The sequence below is a fragment of the Mirounga leonina genome, unplaced genomic scaffold (genome assembly GCF_011800145.1).
Source record: "Mirounga leonina isolate KUSES-001 unplaced genomic scaffold, KU_Mleo_1.0 Mir_150, whole genome shotgun sequence".
Lineage (NCBI taxonomy): Eukaryota > Metazoa > Chordata > Mammalia > Carnivora > Phocidae > Mirounga > Mirounga leonina.
Window position 1 is genome coordinate 6,428,451 of NW_023270374.1, and position 18,059 is coordinate 6,446,509.

Genomic DNA, 18,059 nt, shown 5'->3' on the forward strand with positions numbered 1-18,059 from the left:
ACGCGGTGCTGGGAAGGGGCACCTGGGTGCGGCTGGGTTTTAACTCCAGCTCGGCAGCCGGCCCTGGGTGCTCACGGAATGCCTGACTCATGTGGTCCGTCGGAGGTAAGGAGACTTGCAGGCAGAGCACTTAGCCCAGCCCTGACTCCAAGGAGACACTCGACCCTGTCTCTGGAAAGAACCTATGGGTTTAAATCCTAGCTTAGCAATTAATGGGTTTGCATCTGAACATGGGTTTGCATTAGGTGAATTCGCATCTGAAATAATTATATCTAACAGCTGAGCAGGGACTGAATCAGGTCCAATTCTTCACGTGTTGTTCAAACACAATGACAGGAGACTGACTTTTTCTTTTTTCTAAAAGATTTTATTTATTTATTAATTTATTTGTGAGCGAGCGTGCGTGCACACAAGCTGGGGGGAGGGGGGAAAGAGAGAGGGAGAAACAGACTTCCCACTGAGCAGGGAGCCCAATGCAGGGCTTGATCCTAGGACCCCAGAGAGGGAGATAAACCATGAGAGACTCTGGACTCCTGGGGAAACAAACTGAGGGTTACAGAAGGGAAGGGGTGGGGGGAATGGAGTAACCGGGTGATGGGTTATTAAGGAGGGCACATGTGGTGATGGGCACTGGGTGATCAAAAACTAATGATGTACAATATGTTGGCTAATTGAACATAATAAAAAAAATAGTGATTGCTGCCCTTAAGCTAAAATATAAGATGTAAACAACTGTATTTAAGTTAGTGACCACTTAGAAATACATTTAATGAAAAGATTTCTTTCCCAATATACAGAGACTGATTTTTTCAGAGTTGGTCCAGAAGGTAACCAGGATGGTGAGAGGCTCTCCAAACCATGCTATATGAAGTAGGGGTGGGGAGGAGGAGCTCAAAAACTGAAAAGACCAAAGCCTGAACAAGGAAGGCCTTGATATCCAACCTCATACGGATGCTATGCGGAAAAGGAAGATGATTTATTTTGTAGAACCCTAGATGACTAAAAGGAAGATCGCTTCGGTTCAGCACAAGAAAGACAATTTTAATGTTCCCAGTTGCCCAAGGGAATAAAAGGCCTCTAAAAGGAGGTGGGGGGGTGAGCTCCCTGCCACTGAGGATATGCAAGGACATGACGGAGGACCATTTTCAGGCAATGTCGTAAAGAGAACTCGAGCGTTATATGGGGTCCTGGCCACATGATTTTTTTAGTTGAGAGTTTATGATCCTTAACTTACGGTCTTTGAAGAAGATAAAACCGCCACACTGGTGTGTCGCTCCTGCCTGATCCAGTAATTGTTTTCGTATCCCTTACCAGTACCTTCCAGTTTCATAAGACCTTTGCAGATTTTTCAAAGTTCTCTCACATGCATTTTCACATCTCCCCAAGACAGTGAAGAAACGGGGGAGCCACTCCCAGGCTGAAGGAGGAGAAGCTCAGAGGAGAAGTGAGAGGGGAGACCTCCAGCTGCCCACACAGGGACCCACCCTCCCCAGGACTGGAGCGCTGGAAGAAGCAGTGGGGTTGCACTGCTCTGCACCCTCTGACAGGAGGAGGCCAGACCAGGGAGGTCATGACAATAAAGCATATTCGGTGTGCAGAGTCAGCCCCAGAAGCCCAGAGCGTCAGGAGGACACGCAGGGCTGCTTCCCACCACTGCTGCCCCCCAGTGTTCGCAGCCAGACCCAGAACAGGCTCTCAATGCCCAACCTACTGAGATTCAAACAGCTGGAAACCTCACGCATCTCTAGGCCGCCTAGCTGGCAGCGAGCTGGAGACTCGAGAAACATGCCCACTCTTGTCTCTTCTCCCCAGACACTGATTTCCCAGGGAGCAAGAAGTGAGTCACCGCACCAGATGAAAGCAGTGAGTAAACGGCGGAGATCCTTTACTGGCCCTGGAACTTCTTGGGCAACATGGCCGTGAGTATATAAGCGTACCAATCACCATGGCTGCATAACAAACCAGCCCAACCTGGCAGTCCCAAACAGCAACGATAACCGATCATTTTTATCTCTATGGTTCTGGGGGTGACTGGGCTTGGTTAGGCAGTCCTCACCCAGATGGCATGTGGTTGCAGTCCAATGGTGGCTGGGACTGGAGCCATCTAGGTGTCTTCGTGCACGTGTCTGATTGTGGATGCTGGCTGTCAGCGATCACACAGGACAGTGGCTGGGGCTGTCGCCCGAGCACTTGCAAGCGGTCTCCATGATGCCCAGGCTTCCTCTTAGCATGGTGGCCCAGTTCCAAGGGCTGTCCCAAGGGAGAGAGCTGAATGGATGCTGTATTGCCTTTTACGACACAGCCTTGGAAGCCACACAACTTCTGCCACAGTCTGTCTAAGTGAGTCATGAAGGCCAGCCATACTCAAGAGGAAGAGAGTGAGAGCCTATCTCATCCCCAGAGAAATATCAAAGCACCTGAGGTCATGGTTTAAAACACCATAAGGTACAATCCTTCCTCCCGTGGCCAAAAACTGCATCCCATAGCCTTCGAGGGATCTAAATGCCTCCAATTCCAGGTGGGAATGACCTCCCCTTGTGCCGGGCTTTGGGCTGAAGAACCTTACTCAGTGGGATGTGTTTTTTCTAGAAGGCTTTGGAAGTCCCACATTTGGGGGGCTCTGGAATATGAAAGCATATAGGCCCTAAAGACCAGGGCTACAGGGTTCTCTACTTTAAACATACTGAGTCAAGATGATGTGGTGTGAAATACGGACTCCATTTGATATAAGATAGAGCCCAGTGACGGATTAAATGATTACCTGAGGATATGGATCCATTTTCTTTTCACTCTGAAGCCAGAAAAGCCAGTGTATTCCCCTAAAATAACACCCATGCTAGAGACTAAAGTATGGGCCACATGTTGGTGGTGACACCACATTTCCCAATTTCTATTCAGGGTTTAAATGAAGTCTTCTCCCTGGATTTACATAAGTTCGAGGCCCTAGGCCCCAGCAACACTTCTAGAAGTAACTCTTTTGCTTTAATTGATCGCAAAATAAAAAGATCTGCCTGGTGAGCAGAGGCTCTGTTTGCTTATGGAAGGAGCTTAGGCAGTATTTTCTTGGTGGGTTCCTCTTTTTTCGATTTTGATATCTTCTGAGCTTCCCCGAGGTCCCCGGAAGTCTAACACATGCATGGAGGCAATCTTAGATGAATGAGGAAGGAAGGCATGTTTCCTGGTTTTCATGAAAGCCCTCTGCTTGCGGACCCTGGCCTGCAAAGCTTCCTTGGTTCATGCAGCCTGAGCCTGCTGCCTGTGGCACCAGGGCCTGGCGAGCAGTCAGCACTTGTACGAGCATACATTATGACACATTGAAAACTAGTGGGGTGAGTCTGAGTGCCCGCGTCTAGCGAGACAAACCCGTGCAGACACAGAGGAAGTGCAAAGTGCCGTTATGAGCTCTTCCTGGTTTAGGATGAGCTTTCCAACCTGTTTTACAACACAAAACCGCTTAGTGGGAAAGAAGGAAGTCAGCGTTTAGCAATCACTGTTGGTGCCCCACTCACCTTCCCACTTCTGAGCACCTGGGTGCACAGTGCCCCAACTTCCAGCTGCCCGCACCTGCACTCCTTCACCTGGGGCCGGTCCTTGGTCATGGACACTGCTCTGCCTGGCTGAGAGGCAGGCTGGGTATATGGGAGCTGGCGTATACATAACCCGGCTCCCTCACCCCTGAGTGGGAGATCTCACAGGCATCATCTATACCCTGTTGTCCCCAGTGGTAACTGACTGACATTCGGACATTGGCTATCTTGTCCTCCCACCCTTGCTCACTTCCCTTACTCCCTACTGGTGTTTCCTGGGATCGCCTCCCAGATAAACTACACGTACCCAAACCCTTGTCTCAGCGTCTGCTTCAAAGGGAACCAGAACTGAGTCAAGGGAGTTGATGGCTACAGCATGAAATTAATGATCACCAAGGGTGTTCCTCATTGTACCAGTGGCTTGTGCCTTTCAATTACCTACTCCAAATCAACTTGTGTGTCAGAAACTGCAGACAAGCAGACAAGGAACATAAACAAATGAAGACTTATGCCAACAAAATGTTCTGCTGGGTCAGAACTTGTTTGGGAAAATGAGGATCTCATCCTTTCTAAAGACACTAACATACACACACAGTTCCCACTTGAATGCGGGGCTGGTCCTGTTCCCTGACTAGGCATCTACCTCCCGAGGAGGTGCTTAGAGAATATCTTTCTCTGTTGCTGTTTGTGACGAGGAGCATGCCCAGCTCCAGCAGGAAAGAATGCCACACAGGCCTTCTGGAAGCAGCTTCCACAGCAGAATGCACATGGCTGTTTACTCAGTGAACCAGACCGTTTTCTCCACCTTCACGGTTAGGCTTCTCCCATTTCTTTTCGTAAATGAGTAACTGAAAGTGCAGGGCTGCATCCAGAGGCCTTAGGACAAGAGAGATCACCCCTCCCACCCCCTCCCCCTTCCCTACCTACAACCAGAAGGCTTCTGGGTCCAGTGCACGGTTCTGTTCTGGAGGGAAGTGAGAGGGTGGGATTAGGGATGACTGGCTTTCATCTATATGATGAACCATATGGTTCTATATGGTCAACCAAAGCTCTTACTAATTTTCCAGACATCATAAAGGTCTCTTTGGAAATTGATCTAATATAAGTTTCTAAGAGAAGTGACCAAAATCTACAAAGCATTTCCTAGAGAGAAATATACCTAACATATTAACATTTACATGGGAAGTTTGTCACGTGTGTAAATGTAATCCATATACATAGATATTTATTGACGTGTGTGTATGTGTGCATGTAAAGGATGTATCTATACACAAAAACACGGATGAATCTCCAAAACAGTGTGCTAACAAAGAAGACTTATATCAAAGAATATATATTTTATGATTCTTGTATATAAGTTCTAGAATAGGTATAAGCTAATCTATGGTGAGAGAAATCATAAGAGTGGTTATGTGAGGGCATGAAGGAGCTTCCTGGGACAATGTATGTCCCAGATCCTGATAGAGGTTGGAAGCACTGCTGTATGCATATGTCAGAACTCACTGATGGTGCACTTAAGATGTGTGCACTTCATTGTGTATAAATGTTACCCAAAAAGAAGGGTAAACGAACAATAAACTCTAGTTACTGATATGCATGCTAAACTTATGTAAGAGGGAGTGTGTTTATTTCAGCAAATTACTTTGAAATCCACTCAAATGAAAAAGAACAGATTGATGGACGGATACAGGGTTGGCTAGATCAGTAAGTGTGTGAGAAAGCCAGCAGAGTAAAATGTAAATTACAGAACCTAGGTGTTGAGTCGTGGGTGTTCACTGTAAAATCTCTTCCATTTTTCTGTATGTTTGCCAATTTTTATAATAAAATGCTGGAGTGAAAAAAAAAAAAAGTACCTGAAGGTAAGGTTCTTGAGCCTGGATGGGGAGAGAAGGGATGCAAATTTGTAAATAAACAGCACATGAAATTGTGGCATTGAAAAGACAATCATTCGAGATTCATAATGGTTACTACTGAGAGACTCTGCACCCTTGGGAACCACCAAGCACCAAAGTATTCATGCTCAGCCCCATTTAAGGAAACATCCTTTTGTAAGCCACAAGCACATTCCTGCAAGGAGGCCAATGTTCTGCATGAAACTAGGGTCAATGGATAAAAACACCTGATTAGATGGATGGGTACAGCTGTGTTATGATTTTCCTTCCTTTAAATTCAGTATTAAATTAGAATTTAATTTAACAAATTGGTCTCGTACTTGTGGTTAAAATGGCGCAGGCAGTGGGGGAACTATGTTTCTGGAATACGGAAGGATCGTTGCCCATGGAACACAGGTCACCTCTTTTCACATGATTTGACTTAAAGATATGTCCAAAGGGCAGACTTGCATGGTGAAAGGTGGACAGAACTGAGCACAGAACAAGTCCAGCTTCTTTCCCACCTTCTCACTGCCCTTCACTGCCTCTTCCTTCATCCACTGATGCCCATTCTGTACAGCCAACCTCGAATCTCGGTCTGCTAAGACCAAAATTCCCATTACTGGTGATTTTCCTGTGGATTTTCCCAGGACAGACCAACATAAATGCAGCTAAATGGAATTCCTATTCCCCAAAAAAGACCTACTGGGAGGCTGGGGCTGATGTTAACAGGCTGTTCATGAACCAGCACAGAGGAATTGACAATTAAGAATATTTTTACTTTCCACCTAGGTATTAAAGGCATATCTCAGAGATATTGCAGGTTCAGTTCCAGACCACAGCAATAAAGCAAATGTTTCAGTAAAATGAATCACATGAATGTTTTGGTTTCCCAGGGCATACAAAAGTTACGTTTATACTCTACTGTAGTCTATTAAGTGTGCAATAGTATTATATCAAAAAACGTACATAACTTAATTAAAAAATACTTTATTGCTTAAAAAGGCTAACCATCATCTGAGCTTTTGGCAAGTTGTAATCACCTACCACCGTAACAAATATAATAATTAAAAAGTCTGAAATATTGTGAGAATTACCAAAACATGACAGAGAGACACGAAGCGAGTAAATGTCATTGGGAAAATGGTGCCGACAGGCTTGCTCATCATCCGAGCATTGCCACAAACTTTCAATTTGTAAAAAAAAAAACCAGTATCTGCGAAGAGAATAAAGTGAAGTGCAATAAATGAGGTGCACTTGTATGATATTAGTACGTGTCAGGTCCATTCACTCTCCTCCCGCAGTAGAAATCTCTGTGCCCTAATAGATCTGTGCATAATAACCACAATCTCCTATGCATCACTAATTGAGGCCCTGTGTGTGAAACCCCTTAGCACATAATGGGTGCTCAAAATATGGGCATCCATTCATGGGTTGAGCATCTGCTGTATGTCACTCTACATACTGTATTCCACAGACTCTTCATGGCAACCCTTGCTGTTTGAATTTTCCCACTTCACGGGGGAGGAAACCAAGGCTTTGAGGGGTTCCATGACTGGTCCAGGGTCCCTTAGCCCACGGGCATCAAAGCAGGACTCTTCTCCATGTCTGTGGAACCCTAGTCTGCATCCCTACTCCACCCAGAAGTACTTTTTAATTATAAACCATGGGTACCCCTTATCTCCTCTTTGTCTCAATGATCCCAAGGCAGGGTGGAAACTCTGGGCACTTTTTTAGTGACTGAGATGATGGAAGCTTAACTGAGTCCAGCATGACTCCTCGGACCCGAGACCTATGTTCATTCTAGAGTGGCCTGTCCCCAGTCCCCTGCATCCTGTTCTCTTCCCTTTCTCAGCCCAGTGCCCCTGATCCCAATGGCATGGACATTGGGTGGGCCCTGAAGACTCAGGGCTGGGAAGCCAGGCTCAGCTCTGTGCACAAAGGCCTTGGCAGGGATGGACAAGCCACTGGACCGGGCTCATGTCTATTTCGTTCAGAGTCCGCTTCTAAAAAAGGCTGCTAATCTTTAATTCAGGGATTTTATTGTTCTATTATAGAAATTTCAGCCAAACTAATGGTTTAAACTATATCAGGAACCTCGGAAGCGCCAATATAAAATCCCAGACATGTACTTATTTAACCTTACTCTCCAAGGTGGAATGTGAACCTTGTCATGGGCGTAGATGGGACCTATCCCAGTGAATACAGACTGGAGGGGTGGCCACTGGCCCACAGGCCATGGGGAGCCCCAGGTAGGAGGAAGCAATAAGCTGGGTGCCTGTTGCCCAAGTGTGCTGTCTGTGGAAGACACACTCAGTTCACTAACTCAGATATGCCCTCCCCACAGCCCTCAGCCACACTGCCTGCTTACTCCACAGAGCCTATTTTAAGAAGTCTGAGGCCCAGAGGAGCTGCTGTGAGCCTCTGGGGAGAGAGACTCTGCCTGGGCCTCATCCTACCCTGAATCTCCCAGAGTCTACCCCAGGCCTGAGAGTGTCCCAGTCAGGTCAGGATTGGAGCGCCCAGGAAGAGGCAGTCAGCACCCCAAGGCCCTGGCCTCAGGCCCACAGTTAGCCCTGGGTGGGCCCAGGGGTCCCAGACAGCCCAGGGGTCTGAGAAGGAGGGAGAGAGTGAGTGGGAGAGGTGAGCACTCAGCAACCAACCAAGATCTAGAACACAAGATGAGATCCCCTGAAAGGTGAGGCAGGTACGTTCCCATCCGACCCGCACAAACACACATTTTATTTTATTTTTTTAGATATGGGGAAAGAGAGGGTGGGGAGGGGCAGAGAGAGAGAGGGAGAGAGAGAATCTTGTGCAGGCTCCACACCCAGCACGGAGCCCGATGTGCAGCTTGATTTCATGTCTCTGAGATCATGACCTGAGCTGAAATCAGGAGTCGGACATTTAACCGACTGAGCCACCCAGGCACCCCAGATGGACGTTTTAAAATACAGCTAGGTGAAACTCCATCCTGGTGTTTCTTGGGGGAAGAAATCTTAGAAACAAAACCCAGGGATCCCCAAAACGGAGTCTAAAAACGAACGCTTGTCTGTGTGGCTCACAAGGAATGAATGAATGAATGCAGGAGGAATGAGGAACCTAGAGCAAGCTAGGTCTGGTGTCTTATATTTGGCTGACACCCTCCCTCTGGCTGGTTGGTTGTTCGTTGGGCTCACCCGCCCAGTTCTCTTCCTCTTGACCAGACTCCCACAGCCAGCTTTTCAGAGCCAGCCAGTGCATGGAGGTGGGTGGCCTCAGGCCATGGTTTCAGCCCTGACTGCATCCTGGCCTCACCAGGGAGCTTTCAAACCACTGAAGCCTGGTTGGTTTCCAGTCCCAGAGACTCAAGTTGGTCTGGGGTGGGGCCTGGATCGAAAATCTCCCCAGGGGACTCCAGTGAGCTAAGCCAGGGCTCCTCACACTCAAGTGCACCTAATAAGCCCCTGGAGAGCTTGTAAAAATCCAGGTGGCTGGGCCTACTTCCCAGCGGCTCTGGCCCAGGAAGTCTCAGCTGGAGCCCAGGAATGTGCATTTCTGACAAGCTCCCAGGGCTGGTGCCGCTGCCGTTGGTCTGCTCTCTTTGAGAACTGCTACCCTAAGGTACCTGAGAGCACCTGTATGACAGCAGAGCGGTATCCTCCTGGTGACCCGGATCTGCGGATGTGATTTCAGGCCGACTCTACACATACACAAGGTGAGGGCACACAGCCCAGCCCCCTGGCCAGAGGCAGGAAAGGTTGGGAAGTGCAAGTGCGGGTCCTCACTCGACTGCCAACCAGAGGTGGACCCTGGAGATGCCCCTTCGTGCCCCTCGACCTCAGCCCTGGCTTCACCCGTGAAATGGGTTTATCTGTGGTACAAGATCATTTTAGAACATGTAATTCAAGAAAAAAAGTGCCCCAGTCACCTCAGGGGTGCTGCAGCGCCACCAAGGAATCCGGGGCAGGCAAGAATAAACTCCCACAGGGCTGGAGACGGAGCCGGGGCCACGAGCAAGAAGCGGCTGTTGCTGCCACTGTCAAAAGGCCATGCAGGTACAGCTGAGGAGTGCAGCAGAGCCAGGAGGTGACTGACCCTTGAGCTGACCCCACAGCAGGTGTTCCCAGCCACCTCACCCAATGCCCCGTGGCCTCCTCACACAGGGGAGTTCACTGCTCACTGCTCTGGGGGCACCTGGGCAAACTCTCTGCATGTGGTGGGGGCTGACCATGCTCATCAGCGGCCAGCGCCTCATGGACGCTTCACTCTCTGACCCCAAAGGGAAGCAATTCCAGGCGTGAGAAAGACTGGGCAGGTGGGTCCAGATACCCGGATGCTTTGGAACAAGGAGTTAGTCCAGACCAGTGGGTTTCCAGCATCTTTATGGGGATGAACGTTACCTCTTCTACTTTACACAGGTCCCTAACATGTGGACAGACAATGCTGAAGGTTTTTGATTGTGTGTCTATGGGTGAGAGAGAAAACAGAAAGAGGGGAGTATCTGAGTCACAGGCCCCCAGCCCAGGAGTGATGTTAAAAATACTTAATGGGACACTAGTTTTAATATGGCCCACAGGCATCATCTGGGGAAAGGGTCAGGGAGAGCAGAGAGAGAGGTGGGGATATCATTCTCGCCTTAACCTCTCCTCCAGGCCACCCGAGGCACCAGTCCCAGGGTCTAGGGCTGCAGGTGGTTACAGACATTCCTGTACAGGGCCACTGAGTAAATACTTTAGGCTTTGCAGGACCTGAGGTCTGTGCTGCAACTACTCAGCTCTGCCTTCAGACATTACACAGATGGACATATATGGCTGTGTTCCAATAAAACTTTATTTACAAAAACAGTCACCAGGCCAGATTTGGTCAAGGGCCATAGTTAGCTGGGCCCTGGCTTGAGGAAAGGTTTGGAATCAAGAGTCCCTCAGTTTCTTTCCACATCTAGGACTGTGAATCAATTCTTTAACCCAACTGGCCTTGGTCTAGGTCTAATTTATCTATCAATAATACAGTCATTCCTGGCCATCAGGTATTTTTGTTCCAGGAGCCAAACACACTCTGATGAGCTAGTGAATGTAAAAATGCTTTGAGAGTCTAAAGTCCTGAGCAAATAGGCAGGCCCACAAAAGCATCTAAGAGCAGAGCTTATCATCCTTCACCTGGGTTTCGGGAAGATTCTATGCACCGTTCACTGGATTAGTCTGCCTGGGCTACTTTTAAAGAACGGGGCTTTTAAGAATGTCTCAGTGTCTCAAGAAATAAGTCCTAAAGGGATGCTGAACCTACAAGAAATGAATAGCAGGGCCGCCTGGGTGGCTCAGTCAGTTAAGCATCTACCTATGGCTCAGGTCATGATCTTGGGATCCTGAGATCGAGCCCCTCGGGCTCCCTGCTTCGTGGGGAGCCTACTTCTTCCCTCTGCCTCTGCCTCGCTCTCTGTCTCTCATGAATAAATAAATAAAATCTTAAAAAAAAAAAAAAAAGAAATGAATAGCATCTGGCCTTTCCTCCCAGAACGGGAAACTTTTAAACCCTTCATTAGTGTGCAGTAGAAAATCCTGTACTCCTTATTTCATCCTATGTGTCTATATAGTGGCCTCTGAGGCCAGGAAACAGCATTAGTCAGAAGCCTCCTGGTTAATCTCCTGACATGTCTCATTCACACAGCTGTGAGAATGCTGTGCTGGGGCCGAACTACACTCGATAAGTGATCCATCCTTAAAACAATCTTCATAATCCCACCATGTTCTAATGTGCCTCAGAGTGGCAAAGTCCCTATAAATGACCTCTGTGGGTCTGCTCTCCATTATATATCTGGTAACAGAGATAACACAGCTACCATTTAATAAGCACGTACTATGACTGAGGTTCCAGCTATTTATGAAGCTTACTTGGCTTTGTGACTACCACACCTCTGTGAAGTGGGCATCTTGACTGGCATTTTACAGATGGTGGAAATGAGGTTCAAAGAATTTAAGACACTCACCTGGCATACATAGGTCGAAAGTGATAGAAGTGAGATTTAGCATCTCCTCTGGAACCTAAGCTCTTACGTTATTGCCAATGACTTCATGCATCAAACTTTCATTATTTTTCCTAGGGTTCTTATATTTACAAAGAAGAGATGGAATGTGCAAATAGGCACAACTGGGACAGGTGAGAAGAGAGTCGATTTGTGCCACCTTGACCAAGTGAGAATCATGAAGGTCAAACCAAGAGCTAAGTCCACCTCAGAAGATGTTAGTCTGGGTTATGATTTTTCTGTAGAGGGTAGAATATGGCTTTTGAAATAAGATAAGCATTAAGGAAAACTGAGAAGTTTGTTTTTTCAAAAAGAAACAAGTTGGGGGGGGTAAGGTAGCAGAGATTAGCTAGCTGTTCACCAGATCTGCTCCCTCTTCTTTGAGGGCACTCTGCTAATATATACAAATTCCAGCCTCCTTGAAAGTGAGGAGTTGTCATGTGACTGAGCCCTGGCCAGTGGCATGCGAGCAGGAGTGAGGATCTAGTCCCTCAAAGTCAGCTATGCACAATCCTCCATGCCTTTGCCTCTGAAAGCAGAGAAGCACAACACCCTTGGGAACCAAGTGTAAGGATGGGCCACTCGAAATGGAAGGCTTCAGAGTCCATGGACCACCTCTTGCAATAGGGCCACCCAAAGGCCAGAACCTTCCACAAGAAAGAAATGAACTTCTGTGTTAAACTCCCAAATCTGCAGGACTTATTTTTACAGCAGCTACTCTTACCCTATCTAACTAATTCAGTAACGACTTTGATACAAATTAAAGAGGAGACCACAATAAGTTCCTAACTTGTTGCGCTTAAGAGTGTCAACAGCTATTATGTGAATCATTATGAAATTCATAACTGCAGAGAGAAGTTAGTAAAAGTTATGTAAGCTAATATAATAAAGAACAGATTTTAAGACTTAAAAAAAAACCCCAAAACTCTTTGCTCTTTCCTGGGTTCAAACCCAGGGATAAAACACTGAGGCAATTTGAGATTTGTCATTCTTAATATTTTGTATATATTTCATTAAATTAAAAAATATATATATTTTTTTTCTTAAGTAGGGTCCACACCCAGCATGGAGCCCAATGCTGAGCTTGAACTCACAACCCTGAGATCAAAACCTGAGCCAAGATCAAGAATCCAACACTTAACCCACTGAGCCACCCAGGAGCCCCTAAAATGTATAACTAAAGTTAATTTCACCTGCTTCCTTTTACTTTATTAATGTAGCTATTAGAAAATTTAAAACTATATCTGTAGCTTGTATTCTAATTCTACAGGACAGTGCCTACTCTAAATCATGCAAACGTCAGGCTTTGTATCTAATTATCAATATATATTGAGTATCTACATATGACAGTTTGGTGGGGCGGGGGGCCTCTACTCAGCTTCTGACAAGTGCTGTGACCTTAGGCAAGTCATTCATCCCCTCTGGATCTTTTTTTTTTATGTAAATGATGAGAGATTGGATTTTTCATGCTTTGTAGACTGGTCATGCTCAGCCCTGTGATTATAGACCTACTGGCCATTTTTTTTTAAGTTTTTATTTAAGGGCGCCTGGGTGGCTCAGTCGTTAAGCGTCTGCCTTCGGCTCAGGTCATGATCCCAGAGTTCTGGGATCGAGCCCCGCATCGGGCTCCCTGCTCTGCTGGAAGCCTGCTTCTCGCTCTCCCACTCCCCCTGCTTGTGTTCCCTCTCTCGCTGTCTCTCTCTGTCAAATAAATAAAATCTAAAAAAAATAAAAAAATTAAAAAAAATTAAAAAAAAGTTTTTATTTAAATTCCAGTTAGTGAACACACCGTGTAATATTAGTTTCAGGTGTACCTATATTGATTCAACATTTCCATACATTGCCCAGTGCTCATCACAACAAGTACACTCCTTAATCCCCATCACCTATTTCACTCATCCCCCCACTCACCTCCCCAGACCAACTGGCCTTGATGTTATGGTTTAAAGTCAAAAACCAGTAGGACCCCAACACTTAACTTCGTTCATGACCTGCAACCTGAATCAGTCTGTGCTGCTTGCTGATCTGTGGACATACTCACCCCTTGAACTTACCCGTATTGCTTCTCTTATATGGACCTCTGGCTTCCCTCTTCTACCACAATTCCTATTTGACTCTCAGATCACGTGCTTTCAGGATATTCCAGTAGACACCTGATCCAGTAAACATGCCTGGCATGCCCCATAGGTGCCTACAGCACAAGCCCAAGGATCTTAGACCCAATTAAGCCAGGCAGAGAGAGGAAGATGAGCCCTTTCTCAAAAGAACACCCAGTGATCTCAGAGTGAAGCCCACACCAAAGGCTATCATTTTAAATAGCTCTTTCTTCCAAAGTTTATTTGAAGGAGGCACTCTGAGGAAAAGCTCATTTCCTTAAAACATCAAAGAACTAAAAACCAAATGATGATAGATTTTTCTGGAGACAGACTGCGAAGTGTATAAATAAAATTCTGCAAAGTGTACAAATAAATACTACAAAGAGTTCATTCCTGCTACAGTTGTCCACCACTCTCAATATTACATTTAGCTAACTTAATTTTCCATGGATAAAATTTATTCAAAGTTAAATTTCACTTAATAGGTCATCTGAGTAAACAGTTTCAAGTCTTATTTGCCAAAAAACAATAGGTTTTCAGGCTCTAGATGAAATCGGCAGTGTCAGGCTAAGAAAACAACCTTAAAAATTCACAGAGGACTGGAACAATTGCAGAAAAATTGGAGCCCAGAGCTTAGTCTTTTTCATGCAGTTATGTGATGAGGCACAAAAAATTACCAATTTCCACCAAAGCCATGTCTTGGAGGGGCAAGGGAAGAATGCCATTTCAAAAAAAAATCCGAAATACTGCAAAACAACATGTCTTTAAAGCAGCAGCTGTCATATGAAGACCGTGTCATCTTCATGTTACCACACCAACCAAAGACAGCACTGACACCATGTTGGGCACCCTGCATCCTGCTCGTTGCCTGAGCGGGTGCTCTGGGCACCTGGTTTTCAGAGGAAGGCAAAGAGAGAGATGGGGGATGGGGCAGGGGAAGGAAAGAGGAAAGGGGAAAGGGGAAAGAGGGTCCAAGGAGGGGGTGAGGTGTGACATGGAATTTTGCAAATGCCAAGAAGTTATTCGGGAAAGCGGAGCAGGGCATCTTGGGGTGGAGGTTTTCATGAATCTCTCTTCTTGAAATGTTGTGGAATTACTGGATTTGTACAGAGGAAGGAGTAGAAAGGATAAATTAGTTGCAGGTCTATTTCATAGACAAGGAAATTGACATCTGAGAAGCAAACCAGCCCCCTATCCTGAACAGGGAATACAACCAGAATGGAGGTCATTCCATCTCCTGGCTCGGAATCTACTTACTCTAACGGAACCTAAAGCCAGGGGTTCCAAGAACACAGTCTGAGAAGCCCAGCGACATGACGAGTAGCACTAGGTGTACCTTATGACAAGAGCCAAATTAAGTCCTGCCGACGACCCTGGCGCCATTATTCACATGGCCACGGCACACACTGGCACCCCAAATGCTCAGGTCCCTGAGTAAATAATCACCCCTCTGAGCACAGAGGGAAGCCTAATGCATCATCTTTGGAAGTACACTCTTGTTCTCCTGACATCATCACAAAGCGGAAGGGAGGCGGTCCAGAAACCACATGGCTCCCTTCCTAGCCCCTACATTGAAGACTTTCGAGAGCAAACACTACTGCATTCAACCAGTACAAGCAATCTTCACTGCCTACAGGGCTGCTCTGACCTCTTAAGGAAACCTGGGCAACTGGGCCTTGGCTCCGTCCAGCTCAGTCCTGCCCTCCCACAGTAAGTTAGAGATAGGGAAGATGAACACTACTAAATTTAAATTCCAAATCCAGACCTTGGAAGGTGCTGTAGCTCTCAACACTTTTGTGTAAAATATCTGTTCCATTCAGACTGAGAAGACTTCCAGTAGCATTCTGGAAAGGGCACCAAGGCTACTGGGGGGTCATGTGTGTCTGTGGTCATGTTTTGACCACATTCTTGTAGAAAGAGCATTCCTCAGAGGTGCCGTGCTCATTACCGTGGCGAGATCTTTCAAGCTTGCCTGTATTAGAAAATAGTGCTTGAACCTTTCGGCACAGCTTCCTGACTGCTCAGACCTGGGCCACCTGAGGACGTGGCCTATTGACAGAACCAGATGGGCCAAACGTGCCCATTTCTGTGAGAAGGGACTGGAGAAAGTAGTTCCATGACCCACCTGTAATGGACAGATGGCTGCCCCCAGCAGACAGAACTTCATGAGTGAGCTCTTACTACAGAACTACCACACACAGTCATACTTCATGACTTCATCTTACCAATTCGCACATCAGTCATGAAAGGTCAGAATGATTACCTCAATTTCTCACAGAAGCAGACAGAGGCAGACAGAGGCTCAGAAAGCCTATTTGGCCCAAAGCCCAGAGCTTCTAAGCTGGGATTCAAATCCAGGGGATGGTGACCCCCAAACCCAGGAAGAGATGGGGCTCTCAAATCTACATGTCCACTTTATATCCTTGAGGTGCTCCAGCAACTAAGCTGGAAAGATGGGATATATGTCCAAAGACAAATGGAAGTTCTAGACCTGCCTGTCCAATAGAACTTTCTGTGATGATAGATAGAAATGGGCTATGATCTGTGCTCTCCAATATGGTAGCCACGAGCCACAGACAACTATTAGGTATTTCACATGTAGCTAGCGCAGTTGAGAATCTGAATTTTTAATGTATTTAACTTGAATTAATTTGAATTTAAGTCACCACTAAGTGTCCATATTGGACAGCACAGTTAGACATTTTGTACAAAAGAACATTCAGCAAACAGAATGGTCACTGCAGCTTGAGGTGGTCAAAGCAGGGTTGGTAAAGAACAGAGACTCCAAGTATGCCCTTGATATGCCAGGACTTAAAAAAGACTCCTCCTATTTCAGGCATGATCACCTTCCTTGTAGCCTTTGGCTCAGAGTCAAGGGCCCAGAAATCAAGCCCAGTTCCCATAGCCCCCAAACAAAGACATCAAGAATGGTCCTTCTGGGTCTTTATTCTTTCTGGACTGCTCTCAGCAGCATTATGACCTCTTGTTCACTCCTCCCGCTGGCCTCTGGAAGCCCTTCCTCCTCTCTCCCTCTGTGTCCTCCCTGTCAACACCAGCAGGGGCTGGACTGGTGCTCTTTTTAAAAACCTGGACATCTTCCTTTCTACCTGGGAGCTGAGTCATTTCCTCTCTTGCAATGGCTTTTAATGTGCTTTATTCTTCTACACCTGTCACTCTGAGAAAAACACTTCTAGATACAATGAGCAATGCCACTCACAGAGACAGCACCACCTCCCCCAAAACACATCCCTCAACAGGGAACAGAAGCCCCTTCCATCACCATTGGCCCTGAGTGTGGTAGCTGACCTCAACACGGAGCCAGTCACTGTACTGCATGTGACTCCATTCTTTCCCGTACCAAAGGTATACCAAAGGTGCAGACTGGCCTCCCTAATGCTGTATTTCCAGTCTTCTGACATCTCACTCACCACCTGCCTCTTAGTTATAGGAAGAGCCCGAAAAATATTTGGCTACATGACCAGATCAGCAACCAGGGTTCTTGGCATATCTCTCTACAAAGGGCTCTGCTGGCTCAGTGTGGCACTCAAACCCATCACACCCGTTACTGCTTCTAGCTCATGGAGCAGCCATGTGCTTCACTAATCTTCAAGCGTGTTCCTTCAAAGCATTTAATAATAGCCACAGTAACTCCTGAATTCTCCAGCTTGAGGAATATAGATTATGTAGCATTGTGGGTTGTTGTGGGTTTGGGGTGGGGGGTTGCTGGTAATCTATTAATTCTTTCCAGCTCTGCTTGGGAATGGACTATTAAAATTCTCAGTATGGTGGTGAAGGACACCTTTACTCACCTTTCCCCCAAAAAAGGTAGAAGTACAGCTTCACAGAGCACCCTCTGTTCTCAAAGGTCTAAGGTTCTTGGGGCTGCAATGAAGACTTTATATCTTTCCAGCATGACACTAAAAATGAGACTGGCCTTTGGATGTGGGATCAACACATGGTTGAGCTTCTGACCCCTCAGAGGGGGCATGCATGGGACCCAAGTTCCCATCACGCAGGGAAGGGAGGTCCCAGAGAGCCAAACAGCCCAAGTAGGGGTTGGCAAAGTAGAGCCACAGGCCTAATACCTCCCAATGCCTGTTCTGTACAGTCTGTGAGTTAAGAATGGCTTTTAAATGTGTAAAGGGTTATAAAACGATGTTTTATGGGCACCTGGGTGGCTCAGTAGTTAAGCGTCTGCCTTCAGCTCAGGTCATGATCCCAGGGTCCTGGGATCGAGCCCCACATCGGGCTCCCTACTCTGCAGGAAGCCTGCTTCTCACTCTCCCACTCCCCCTGCTTGTGTTCCCTCTCTTGCTGTCTCTCTCTCTCTCTCTGTCAAATAAAATCTTTAAAAAAAAAAACAAAAAAACGATGTTTTAAAAAAACAAAAACTATAGATACGGCATATGTCCTGCAAAGGCTAAAATATTTCCTGTCTGGCCATTTGTGAGACAAGCTTGCTGACCCCTGGTCTAAACTAGCAAGGCCCTCATCCATCCAGAGGGTGCTCGCCTTTCCTGAGATCTGGTGAGCTGAGTTCTGACAATTCCAAGTCCCCTTCATT

At 46.6% G+C, this 18,059-nt stretch overlaps 1 protein-coding gene across 2 annotated transcripts in view; it reads right to left on the bottom strand.

The window, feature by feature from the left end:
- SLC24A3 (solute carrier family 24 member 3) overlaps window positions 1–18,059 on the bottom strand; it is a 498,892-nt gene that overhangs the window by 421,687 nt on the left and 59,146 nt on the right. Inside the window, exon 1 of one of the 2 annotated variants that reach the window (XM_035005776.1) lies at window positions 3,510–3,972. The exons of the other annotated variant lie outside the window; for it this stretch is intronic. Coding sequence (XP_034861667.1) covers window positions 3,510–3,657 — 148 coding nt within the window. The 5' untranslated portion in view covers window positions 3,658–3,972. Of the gene's footprint in view, window positions 1–3,509; window positions 3,973–18,059 lie in introns of those variants that run through there. 2 annotated transcript variants of the gene reach the window in all.